General features: G+C 40.0%; 1 protein-coding gene across 1 annotated transcript in view; it reads left to right on the forward strand.

Annotated features, from left to right (window-relative positions):
* The first annotated feature begins 7,557 nt into the window (after nt 1-7,557).
* CD2AP (CD2 associated protein) overlaps nt 7,558-13,969 on the forward strand; it is a 157,804-nt gene continuing 151,392 nt past the window's right edge. The window contains exon 1 of the mRNA XM_032140345.2: nt 7,558-8,028. Within this exon, the coding sequence (XP_031996236.1) occupies nt 8,025-8,028 (4 nt within the window). The 5' untranslated portion in view covers nt 7,558-8,024. The remainder of the gene's footprint in view (nt 8,029-13,969) is intronic.

Genomic DNA, 13,969 nt, shown 5'->3' on the forward strand with positions numbered 1-13,969 from the left:
TATCTTTGCATGCAGAAGATAAAATTTTATATTTGGAAAAACCTAAAGATGCCACCAAAAAACTATTAGAACTGATAATCAAATTCAGTAAAGTTGCAGGATATGAAATCAACATACAAAAATCAGTAGCATTTCTATATGCCAACAGCAAACAATCTAAAAAAGAAATCAAGAAAGTAATTCCATTTATAATAACTACATATAAAATAATATATTTGGGAATTAACCAAAGAAGTGGAAGTTCTCTACAATCAAAACTATAAAACACTGATGAAAGAAATTGAAGAAGACACACACACACACACACACACACACACACACAAATAGAAAGATATTCCATGTTCATGGATTGGAAGAATCAATATTGTTAAAATGTCCATACCACCCAAAGTAATGTACAAATTTAATGCAATTCCTATCAAAACACCAATGACATTCTTCACAGAAATGGAGAAAACAATCGTAAAATTAATATGGAACCACAAAAGACCCAGAATATCCAAAGCTATCTTGAGCAAAAAAGAACGAAACTGGGGGCATTACTTTATGCGACTTCAAATTATACTACAGAGCTGTACTAACCAAAACAGCAGGGTACTGGCATAAAAACAGACACAGACCAATGGAACAGAATAGAGAACATAGAATTAATCCATACATCTACAGTGAACTCATTTTCAACAAAGGTGCCAAGAACATACTTTGAGGAAAGAATGGTTTCTTCAATAAATGGTGCTGGGAAAACAGGATACCCATATGCAGAAGAATGAAACTAGACCCCATCAGTTGCGATACACAAAAATCAAATCAAAATGGAGTAAAGATTTAAATTTCTAAGACCTGAACCTATGAAACTACTAAAAGAAAATATTGGGGGAAACTCCTTAGGACATTGGGCTGGGCAAAGATTTCTTGATTAGTACCCTCACAAGCACAGGAAACCAAAGCAAAAGTGGCAAATGGGGTTACATCATGTTAAAGAGTGTCTGCACAGCAAAGGAAACAATCAACAAAGTGAAGAGGCAACCCACAGAATGGGAGAAAATATTTGCAAACTATCTGCCTGACAAGGGATAAATAACTACAGTATATAAAGAGCTTAAATAACTCTATAGGAGAAATTTAATAATTTGATTAAAAATGGGCAAAAGATCTGAATAGACATTTCTCAAAAGAAGACATAAAAATGGCAAACAGGAGGCTGGGTGCAGTGGCTCATGCCTGCAACCCCAGCACTTTGGGAGGCCAAGGCAGGCGGATCACCTGAGGTTGGGCGTTTGAGACCAGCCTGATCAATGTGGAGAAACCCTGTCTCTACTAAAAATACAAAAATTAGCTGGGCATGATGGCTCATGCCTGTAATCTCAGCTACTTGGGAGGCTGAGGCAGGAAAATCGCTTGAACCTGGGAGGCGGAGGTTGTGGTGAGCCAAGATTATGCCATCGCACTCCAGCCTGGGCAACAAGAGAAAAACTCCGTCTCAAAAAAAAAAAAAAAAAAATGGCAAACAGGTATATGAAAATATGTTCAACATCACTGATCATCAGAGAAATACAAATGAAAACTACAGTGAGATATCATCTCACCCCAGTTAAAATGGCTTTTATCTAAAAGACAAGTAATGACAAATGCTGGTTAGAATGTGGAGAAAAGAGAACCTTTGTACACTGTTGGTGGGAACGTAAATTAGTATAGCCACTATGGAGAACAGCTTTGGAGGTTCCTCATAAAACTAAAAATAGAACCACCATAATATGATCCAGCAATTCTACTGCTAAGCATATACCCAAAAGAAAGGAAATCTTATGTCAAAGAGATATCTGTCCTCTCATGTTTATTGCAGCACTATTCACAATAGCCAATATTTGGAATCAACCTAAGTGTCCATCAACAGATGAATGGATAAAGAAAATGTGGTACATATACGCAATGGAGTACTATTCAGTCATAGAAAAGAATGGAATCCTGTCATCTGCAAAAACATGAATGGCACTGGAAGTCACCATGCGAAGTGAATTAAGCCAGGAAAAGAAAGACAAACTTTGCATGTTCTCACTTATTTGTGGGAGGTAAAAAATTTAAAACAATTGAACTCACAGAGTGTAGAATGATGGTTGGAAGAGGCTGGGCAGGGGTGGGGAGAGTGGGAATGGTTAATGGGTGCAAAAATATAGTTAGATAGAATGAGTATGATTAAATAGAGTAACAGGGAGAGCACAGTCAATAATGATTTATTACACATCTTAAGATAGCTAAAATAATATAATTGAATTGTTTGCAACACAAAGAATGGGTAAATGCTTGAGGTGATGGATATCCCATTTACCCTGATGTGATTATTATGCATTATATGGCTGTATAAAAATATCTCATGTGCCCCATAAATCTATACACCTACTATGTACCCACAAAAATTAAAAATTAAAAATTTCTATAGCATAAAAAAATTTGCAGAGATTCAAATAAGAATACTGCAAATTAATTACTAAATTGAAAGTTTGCCCAGTTTATTGGTCTGTGCCATGTTGATTCTAAATGCAGGTTCTCCTCAATAAGGTACATTTTATTTAAATAAGCGCAAGTCAAAATAGTTCAGTATATCTTAGCCTTCTTGGCTGGAAATCACATTCCTTGAAGGCAGAGTTTGTGTTTGCTGCAATGAATCTTTCACAGTGTCCAGCATATGAAATCCCTTATATCTTATGTTAGTTTAAACATTGATTGTATTAGTAAAAAAAACATATTTACTAATTATTTGAGGGTAGTGGGTGCTTAACCAATGCTTATTTAACCAAATTTTTTTGTAGCTTATTTTTGTGACTTGTGTGCATTTTTTTCTATGACTGTGAATGTAGCTGGAAAAGCAAATCAGTTGCCTACTTAAAATAATTCATTAATTGCCTCTTACTTCTAGGACAAGACGTCAATTTACTTCCCTGTCACACAGGGCTCTCCATATTTGAGTGTGGTCTCAGAGCCTGGCCCCTCAAAGACATCCTAGGCTTTTTTTTTTTTTTTTTGAGATGGAGTCTTACTCTGCCACCCAGGCTGGAGTGCAGTGGCATGATCTTGGCTCGCTGCAACCTCTGCTTCCCGGGTTCAAGTGATTCTCCTTCCTCAGCCTCCCAAGTAGCTGGGATTACAGGCACCTTCCACCACGCCCGGCTAATTTTTGTATTTTTAGTAGAGATAGGGTTTCGCCATGATGGCCAGGCTGGTCTTGAACTCCTGACCTCAGGTGATCCACCCGCCTTGGCCTCCCAAAGTATTGGGATTACAGGCGTGAGCCACCACGCCCATCCTGGGCTTTTGATTGTATACCTGCCTATTGTCCTGGCTACCTGACTACCCTTCCTTGTCCTTACTGAGAATTCCAATGTACCCTCGACAGACTCCCCAATCCTTTCTCTTTTAAGGGCAAGGACTTTATTTCTATCTCTATATTTATGATCCAGAAGCTGCTCATTTGTAATGGGTGATCAGAAAAACATCTGTTGAGTTGAATAAATGTGTACTCATGACTGGAAATTATTTACATAATACCATGTGTATCATTTAACTGCCTGATATTTGAAAATGCAAATGTATTTGTTATTTGAGATTACTTAAAATATGTGACCCTTCAAAAGGAGCTAGCTTTAATATTTGAGAGGAGTAATGCTTCTTGAAACAGATTCCCTTTAAAGGCCTAGGAGGCTCCTATGACTTGCCTATCAAATGCCAGCCCTATGACACTAGCATCTGAATAAAGTGCAAATAACACCATTAAAAAGGTCCTTGCAGTTGGCAGGTGGTGATTCATTTAGATGGGTCATCATGTTTTTAATTAAACTCTTTCTTAGTATGCAATAATGAAAAGTGCTTAGAGTGGTCATAGGCCTGAGGACATCCCCCAAGTTGCTAGCAGAGGAACAGCATTTTGTTGCAAGCTGAATGGCCACCAGTTTGAGCAGGGGGATTTTTCAGCTTCAATGATCTCACAGTATAGGCATTCTGATTGAGGTTATTATTTCCTGCAATTGTTTTCTAAAGAATGATTTTTAAAATGCAGGTTATACATTGATGTAATTTGGGCTTATGTTTACAGTAAATTAGCCAGGCCAAAACAAGGTAGCAGTAAGAAAACTTCCCAGGAAACCTAGTACTTTTGAATGAAAATAAAGAAACAAAAAATAATTAGTCACTAGATTTTAGCTAAATGAGTGATTTAAAAATAATATAATTTAGTTAACATTTATTTTTCTTTAGCATAATCTTCTTGGTTATAATAGTTTTTACCAAAAGGAAAGAAGGCAGATGATTTTTTAAAATACAGATATCTTCAGATAAATTCCTAAGAAAACTTCAGGAAGAAATCATGGCAGTTTAGCATGAGTTATGTTAGTCTGAAATTGTGTCATTCACGCAGAAACTGTAATGTTCTCCTTGATGTCAGATCAACATGTTTAGTATTTGGCAGAAAAAAAGAAAGTGAATAATTAGAGTGGTGTTAGTCCATTTGTACTGGAATACAAAGAAGAGTAAGGACAGATGGACAGAAACAAACCTAATCCAGTATAAAGGTAACAATAAAATAAAGGGAAAAGTAAAAGATAATTTGTTTTTAGATTAAAGGAATTTAAATTTAATATATGTGGTAAGTAGAAATTATCTTCTCACCATATTTTCTCTCATTCAACTAATAATTATTGCCAGGGAACACAATGTTTTGAGCTGTGGACCGTGGTAGCCACATAAAAATGTATAAAACATACGGCCATACCTTGAAGGCCTCTTATAGCTGAGAAGGTAAAATTTAAAGGATGAAAAGAGCTTAAAGGAATAATTAATAACTAATATTTGCATAGCATTCAAAAGTTTAGAAGGTATTTTTACATACCATTTTGTAAGTTTGAAAGTAAATTGCTAGATTTCATTCTTCTGTTAGAATTTCCTTTGGCTTTGTCTTTGGAAAACAACATTAAATTTGGGATTGCGATTACTTCTTAGCTTTACTTCAGTTTTCTCAACCATTCTTAGGGGTTCTATTCCCTGATACTTCCAATTTCTATGATTCATCATCTCATCATTACCTCCATGGATAATGCCTCTGAATTTGCAAAGTGAATTTAACTTTTAAACTTGCAAAATACGTACGTTAATTATGGCAATAACTGATACTAGAATTTTTTTTTTTTTTTTTTTGAGACAGGGTCTCATTCTGTCATCCAGGCTGGATGGAGTGCAGTGGCAGGATCACAGTTCACTGCAGCCTCGACCTCCCTGGACTCAGGTGATCCTCTCACTTCAGCCTCCCAAGTAGTTGAGACTGCAGGCCTGTGCCACCACACCTGGGCTAATTTTTGTATTTTTTTTTTTTTGTAGAGATGGAGTCTTGCTATGTTGCCCAGGCTGGTCTCAAACTCCTAGGTTCAAGTGCTTCTCCTCCCTTGGCCTCCCAAATTGCTGGGATTATAAGTGTGGAGATCCTGGAATTTCTAGGACAGAAATGATGGTAAATGTTTTATCATGTTGTCAGATCATGTGACCTGACTTCTCAGAAAATATCTACCTTATCTGTGGCCTCCACTTCCTTATCATTCAATTGATAAAACATTTAATTTGAATTTTCTCTTATATATATTCTGAATATGTAGTTATATGTTATATATTCTATTATATATATTCTGAAATTATATTTTCAAAGATGCCCTTATTATCGAATCTGATAGTCTTTATTCCCCCTTCTGTTTTACTTAACTTCTTTTCCATTCTATTCATTGGCCTTTCTTCTTTAAATATTAAGGATTCTAGAGACCTAGAAATTTAGTCTCTAGAAACTTAAGGTCTCTGGGCCTTGAATTTACTACCTATGTATGTGCTTCCAATAGCTTATATTTTTGTCTCCTTTCATGAATCCTTCTTAGCCCATCACCAGCCTCATTCTTCCAAATCGTAAATGGCCTTCCTTATGGGCTGCTTGAGCCACACACATTTCTTAAAGGCTCAGAAAAACTCTGTTTGCATATCCACCTCCACTCCTCAGTTCTAGGACTCCTCCAGACTGAATTATTGCCTTCCCCAAGCTTTCGTTCAACTCATACCTTCTCTTTACAGCTTGCTTTGCCCACAGTAATTATTTTCCTTTAAATTCTCAAGCATTTGACCCTCACTACCTCATACTGTTAATTAACTTTGTGTTCGTATCTCACCCCCCCAGAAGAATGCAAAGTCTCTGAGGATTAGCGCTGTACTTTAGTTTTTTTTTTTTTTTTTTTTTTTTTTTGCTTGGTAGGGGACAACGAACATAACGCTCCACACATATTTGTTACCTAAAAAAGGCACATGTTCCATGATGTCAATGTCATCTTGTTTAGATGGGTATATTCAACTTTTTTCTTTTCTCCTTTTTGGCTGCTGTTTGTGAGTTTGATCATTCTTGTTATAAAATTACCACATGCAACCTTTTGAGAAGCATTAGAAGTATTAAAAGATGGCAAAAGCAGGCCTATAGGAAATAGTGGTAATGGATACGTCCAAGGTTACTACTACTGTGCTCTGCATTGCAAGATTTGTTTCAACATACTCAAGAAATTGAAGTTCAGCCAGGCTAATTTATCCAAGGTCCCACAAAAAGTAAATGGCTGTGCTGAGTTTCAAGGACCCATGTCTGCCTGGATCCAAAGGGCAAGTCAGTTTCAGTGCTGGATGACTGAGAATTACATAATTTCTTGAAAAAGCACTAGGCACAATAGTTGGCGTTCAACAAACGCTCACACACACATTTGCCCTGGAATTGGGTCTACTTAAACAGGAGGGGGAAAAAAAGCTTGCTGACATAATTACACTTCTTCGTAACTCCCAGGCTCGTGTTTGACTATAATAATCCTATGCCCTGCTTCACATTGACGCTAGAAAAAAATGCCTGGCAATATTTCAAATCATGATGCCTATTTTTCTCTCGATCAAGTATCAATTCAAATTATACTTTAAAAAGAAAAAAAGAAAATTAGAAAGTTGCATTCAGCTGACAAGAGACTAACGGAATCTGTTAAACAGAATTTGATGCCTAGGTTTCTCCCCCACCCGACGAAGGCCAAATGCTTCTGATCCATAAGTAACTTCGCAAGGTAAACTGAGGGGCCTGGCAGCATCTGGGCCTCCCTTAAAGGTCGAAATCAAGCGCGCTCGCCCTCCTTCTGTCCGCCTTTTCCCTTTAAGGTCCTCCAGAGGCTGCTTCGCTGCAGAAAGTAACACCGCGTCGCCGCCGCGGAAAGTGGGGCAACTTTGCCTATCAGCAGAAACCTTTTGATCCATCTGAGGCGACAAACCAGACCAAACGCCCGCCCAAGCTGTTCCGAGCCTCCTGGGGGAAGGCGAGCCCAAGCTTCTCTGCACCGCTTCCTCATCCGCTCGCTGCACCTGGACGCGGGCGGCGCGCGACCCCCGGCCGTGACGTCACCGCACCTGGCAGCAGCCGGGGGGTCCGGGAGAGAGCCCGAACGCTACGGGGCGGGGTGGGGCGGGGAGAACGAGGGCGTTCTCGCGAGATTTGCCTCCTCCCGGACCCAGCTCCCCGCACCTTCTCGGCCTCTGTCTGGGTCTCCACCTTAGTCTACGGTGTTGCCTTTTCCAACCGCGAGTGCTAAGGAAGAGGCGAGGGGCGGGCTCCGAGGCTGGGCGGGCGCTTGGGGTTGGAGCCGAGGGCCTGGGCGAACCGGTGGGTCCCTCCCCACTGCGGGAGCGGCCAGGGTGGGAAAACCGCGGTCCGGGCAGGCGGGGGAGGGCCCTCCCGCCGCCGTGGCTCCTGCGGAGGCCAAGGGTGAGGAGCTGTCGCCGCCTTTGCCTTTGCCTCGTGGGCCGCGCTGAAGAGACTGGTAGGAGAGCGCCGCGGGCGGATGGAGGCGACTCTTCGCCCCGCCTGAGCTCAGGAGGGGCTAGCGCGGAGCGCGGGTCCCGCCTCCAGCCGCGGGAGCGGCCGCGCGAGCCACCACAGGAGAAGGAGGAGGAGCAGACGTCGGCTTCTCCCCGCGGGAGCCCCCAGCATGGGTAAGAGACTCGGGCGCTTCCTGCCGCCTGTCCGGACCTTCCAGACCCGGGGAGGCTGTGCCCTTTCTCGGCCTTATGGGGAGGCGACGGCGGTCAGCCCCTGAGCGGCAGCACCCCACCCTCTCCATTCTCCCCACCGCCCCTTCTTGCCCTGCCTTCCACCTTGCTCTTCTCACGGAGAAACTGGTGGGAGAGCTCGCGGGTGCTCTCCCTCGCTCTCCCTTCTCCGCCTCTTTTCCCGTTCACCAGAAAGGTGCGGGATGGGGGGCGGGAGCGCCTGGCCACCTCTCCTAACCCCATGCCCAGCTAAAATCGGACCTGACCTTCCTTCCCTTCCTCATCCCCTTGCTTCCCTCCCCCTCCTCGTGGGATGGGGGAGGGCGATCGAAAAACTTGATAAAGTAGCACTTTCAACTTCTTTATTTTCTGCGAGGCTTTGTATACGTTTAAGGAGAGAGATAAATTTGTTCAAAAACTTTTTTTTTCCTGCTGAAACTCGCAAGGGGTGCCTCAAGGACAGGAAAGCTTGAGTATTTGTTTTACTCGGGTTCTACCTAGGCAAGTGTGTTGGCACCTAAGCATTCAGTGTGCTCCGGAGGACTGGGTTTGGACTTCAGTGTTGGATCCTTTGAGGAGCAGTTTCCTGTTTGGAGTTAGACTTCCTTGCCGGAGGAGAGAAAAATACAAGGCCTTATATGTTATTTACTATGTGCTTTATAGTTTTGTTTGAAGTTAGAGAAGGCAGAATGTGTGGCAGTCCGGGTTGAAAAGGAGTTTTGTTAAGTGGTGTAACAATTTCTTTTGATAACAAAGTTCGGTGTGGGCTAGGCATTAACTCCCTCAATCCTTTAAAAATTGAAAGCAACTTAAAAAAGAATAGCTTAAAAAACAAAACAAAACACCCTCTGTCTCTATAAGGCAGAACGTGTTCTGTAAGAGTAAACCCAAGTTTGATTTTTGTAGAGCAAATCAGGAGGACCCCATCACTTTTTGCAGTTGAGAATTGGTACTGCTTCATATCAACAAACCATCACCGAAATGAATAATTCATGTAACTAACAAATGATTTAGAAGCAGGACGAATACAGACTACTGCTGATGTGGCACCCTCTGTCCACACTTTGCTTTGTGGGGGATGTTTTGAGCATATTGTTTATAGACATTCGCCTAGCTATCCTCTTTCCTTAGACTTTTCTAATTTTATGTTCCCTGCTCCACCTCCCTCCTTTCAGGTAACTTTTATACTCAAAGTGCTCTTGAGCTCAAAAACAGTGAAATAAAACATCTGCTATTTGGAATTTTCAAATGAATTATTTTATAATTGATTAGTTGAGCTCGCAGGGCAATTGTGGGCATATTCTTTTAAGCATGAAATTATAAAATCACTTTAACTGCTTTGGATTAAGATAATACTAAAGTTAAATATACAGTTTTCTATCTTAAATGGGATGCAGAATAAAATTAAACTTCTTTGGATGACCTGGGGATGCAATCTTGTTTTGCATATAGGGCTGTTGAGCTCAATTCTAAATAATACTTGTTCGCATTTTGAAATTATTTAAGTACTTTTTTTTTTTGCTTTGCTTTTGGATGTGCTTATAACTGATTAGTGTCCCCCATCATCTTTCCTTTTCTGATTTTTTTTTAGAAGTGTGGAAATCATTCAGGTTTGTGATTCTGCGTAGGGGAAGAATCAGTAGGCCGTTACTTAGTGTGTGAGGTCATCTCTGGAGAAAAGTAAATGTGTACCAATGCTTGGACATTGGAATACCTATTTTGATTGTCCAGAGGCTTTTTCTTTGTGATTTATTTGTTGTGTTCTGTTAAGGTGAGTTTTCATATAGACTTGGATATCAATGTTGGTATACTCTCGACTACTTAGAATGTGTTTTGAGGGTATATTACTGAGGGCATTTGTGGTTAAGTTTTTGTAAAGTGTTGTGAAACATTTCCATATCAGTACGTATATTCTTTAAGTTTATTGGTCATGTAATAATAAAATTCCCAAGTTCACTTAAAGGGAGTTTGCTCTTTAATGTAAATCTCATTTATTTGGTTTTACCAGCCATCCTTTTTTCTTATGATTTTAGATGCAGCCTAAAATATTTACATGATATTTTATCTAATTTGTCACAAAATGAAAAAATCTGAAATTTTTTTTGTGTGTAAGATAGCTTGGATGCCTATTAAATGGTGGTTCTTATGCTTAGGTGGTACAGCTAGAGAGTTAAAAGCATGGGCTCTGGACGGAGACTACTTGAGGTCAAATTCTCTTCTACCTACTGGCTGTGTGACTGAGCACATTACTTCTCTGTGCTTCAGTTTCTTAATCTATAAATGGAATAAAATATCAACCTCATAGGTTGTTAGGAGGATTTGAATGAGGTACTACTTGTAAAGTGCTTAGAACACTGCCAGGGATGGTGATTTTCATTTTCAAATGATTTCCCTAATTCTTTTACCAACTTGGAAAAAAAAAGATCTCAATTTTTGACCTTTGTTAGAAGTAGGATATTTTCTTTAAATAAAGGACCAGTGGGATGAGATGATTTTGCACTAAGGCACAAATTGAATTTTATGTGATATAACCTTACAGAAATCACAGATACTTTTTTCAATGTTGGATGTACTGTGCGAAAGTCTATTATTGTTAAGAACTTTAGTTGCTTAGGAAAAGCTCTTAAGTGGGATGACTACTAGTAGACTTATTTGAATTTTATGTTTTTAGTGTCTGCATTTGTTAAATGTGATAAAATGCCTATTGAGAAATTTGAGGTATTCTGTGTGAAAGAATTTGGGAAGAGCTCTAGGGAGCAGATAGGCAATGCTTATTTTTCTTATTCCAAAAATATAAATTGGCATTTTGGAGCAGAATTAGGCAGAAAGCAAATGGCACAAAGTGTCAGAGCGTTTCTAGAGCACGAAAAAGGAATATTTATGAATTTTTATTTTTGAAAGAAAAAGCAGATTTCTAAGGGCAGAATTTCTCTTTAATAATTTTAGATACGGTGGTGAACTTTTTAGTTTATTTTATAGGCTCACGTATATAAAACATATCAGTCATGTGGTGGTGGTTTTTTTTTTTCTGACAGAGTTTTGCTCTGTTGCCCAGGCTGGAATGCTGTGGTGCGATCTCGGCTCACCGCAACCTCCGCCTCCTGGGTTCAAGTGATTCTCCTGTCTCATCCTCCTGAGTAGCTGGGATTACAGGTGTGTGCCACCATGCCCAGCTAATTTTTGCATTTTTAGTAGAGACAGGGTTTCACCATGTTGGTCAGGCTGGTCTTGAACTCCTGACCTCATGTGATCTGCCCGCCTCGGCCTCCCAAAGTGCTGGGATTACAGGCGTGAGCCACTGCACCTGGCCTCGTGGTGGTTTTAATAGACAAATTTGTGGCTGGTTTAGATGATATGTGCACTTCTATAATAGAGTGATTTCTTTATGTTACTTTCTTGTACTGTTTGGAGAAAATATTTTTAAAATTTTTATTTATATGTTACTTATTTACTTATTTTTGGAGACAGGGTCTTGCTCTGTTACCCAGGTTGGAGTTCAGTGGCATGATCATAGCTCACTGCAGCCTCAAACTCTTGCCTCTGCTTCCCAAGTAGCCAGGGCTACAGGTGCACACTGCTACCTCTGGCCTGGTTTAAAATTTTTTTGTAGATACAGGCTCTCCCTGTCTTGCCCAGGCTAGTCTCAAACTGTTGGCCTCAAGCAGTTCACCTGCTTTGGCCTCCCAAAGTGCTGGGATTACAGCCGCACCACTGTACCTGACCTGGATAAAATCTTAATTCATACAGATAAGTAGTTGCAGATGGAAATTGCATGCTAATGGTTCACCTTTTTGTATCAGGATTTACTTCAATTAAACTACAGAGCATGAAAAAATAATATTAGGAAATTTTTGTTTCGAAGTTGAATCACTGGCAAATGTAATAATTCTTTTCCTTATTCAAGTACTCATCAGATATTTTTTGAGGTTTCAAAATTTGAGTAGTTTAAATTTTGTAAACTCACATTAAGGCTGAAAATCCACATTTATAATATTTTATAGTTTCCTATAGAAATGAGCTGGAAGTTTGCTTTGTACTTTTTTTTTTTTTTTTTGAGATGGAGTCTTGCTCTGTCTCCCAGGCTGGAGTGCAGTGGCGCGATCTTGGCTCACTGCAACCTCCGCCTCCCGGGTTCAAGCAAGTCTCCTGCCTCAGCCTCCCGAGTAGCTGGGACTACAGGCATGTGCTACCACGCCTGGCTAATTTTTTGTATTTTTAGTAGAGATGGGGTTTCACCGTGTTAGCCAGGATGGTCTCGATCTCCTGACCTTGTAATCTGCCCGCCTTACTGGGATTACAGGCGTGAGCCACCTCGCCCAGTGTGTGTCTTTCTAATTGAAGTGTTTGCAAACTAAAATGACATTATATTAACTAAAATGTAATTTTTAAGGCATTTAAAATAAATAGAAAACTCAAAAGTGCTACATTTTTATTTATTCATAATTCAGATCTGTCAGCGAATCCTCTGTCAGAGAATATCTTCCCTCATTATTAAATATATTTTGAATGATAAAAATGCTTACTTTAATGTATATAAAAAATTGTTGTCATTGTGTCAAGGGCTTGCAGCTAGGTAGAGAAAGAAGTATAATGATTATTCATTTGGGTGAGAATTGGATGGAGCTGCAGACCTGTTTCTTAGGTAAACTGATGAAGCAAGTTGTGAAAGATCTGAAAGTTTTCAGATTTTATGTTCAGAAAAGAAAGAGCAAATAAAAACTAGTGAGATGTGATTGAAATTTAGGTAAATTAGGTAATCATTATGATGGAGCTGTTACTGCTTAGTTGTAGCATTTGATGTCTGACTGCTATTCAGATTGAACACAAGCAGGATTTGGGGACCAAACTATCTCAGCAGTCAGGCAGTAAGTCTTTCTAGATGGGGGAGGCGACAGAACACTAGTTTGAGAAATCTGGATGGCGGTCTATATGTGCCTACAGTCAGCTTGTCAGCATCAGGGATATGTTTGGCAAAGTGCAGTGTGTACATGTATGTGGAGCAGGCATTTGGGAGTGGTATGGTGGCTGGTAGCAGGCACTAGGTAGAGATTCAGACTGGCATCTTGGGGGAAAAGGGAGGAAACGGGGTCTGGCAGTAGGCCTTGAAAACCTGGCCGCAGGGAAACAAAATGAGACAGGGTCCAGATTTCTTATTGGAGAAATACAAGGTGGGTATTTGCAGGAATAAAAGTGAGCTTAGTTATTGGAATTATTTAGGATGAACCAAGAGGTAATAACAAGACACCAAGCCCCTAAGCTTATATATTTTCTGTCCTGGGACTACATTAGTAGTCTACATTAGTAGCTGAATCCGTAAGTATGGTATGAGTAGTCCAGAATTACTGGGGTGAAATGGGATCTTGTCTCTAAATGCTGGAGGATATTCCCTGGGTATAGATTGCCACCCCCTCTGTTTGTTTGGTCCCAGGGATTTGATGTGCCTGCTTTTTTTTTTTTTTTTCTTGCTCCTGTCTCTTTTTCACCTAGGTTCCTTTTCCTTTCATACCCAACGTGAAGCAGATTACAAAACCTCAGCATATCCTTCTGTTTCAGAAACAAGTACACAGTCCTTCAGGGTGTTAAGCAGTTATAACTGCAAATATAATAAATGGCCAAGTAAGGCACAAGAAACTGAAAGTATTAGTAATTATCAGTCTCTTGGTTTCACTGAAGTGGTGGTTGGCTAGTTATTAGAAAGACCTTTTTTGTTGTTGCTTTTTAAATTTTTTTTTGGTAGTGTGTACCTGTCTTTGGCAATACTCCCTCATACTCCTCCCAGCTTTTATTTATTTTGGCCTACGTTAGGTAGATATTTAGACAGGAGCTCACAGTAGAGACATTTATTATGTCTCTTAAACAGATAAAATTTTACTAGGACTTCACT

Source organism: Hylobates moloch, unplaced genomic scaffold (assembly GCF_009828535.3).
Source record: "Hylobates moloch isolate HMO894 unplaced genomic scaffold, HMol_V3 SCAFFOLD_20, whole genome shotgun sequence".
In the NCBI taxonomy this organism is placed as follows: Eukaryota; Metazoa; Chordata; class Mammalia; order Primates; family Hylobatidae; genus Hylobates; species Hylobates moloch.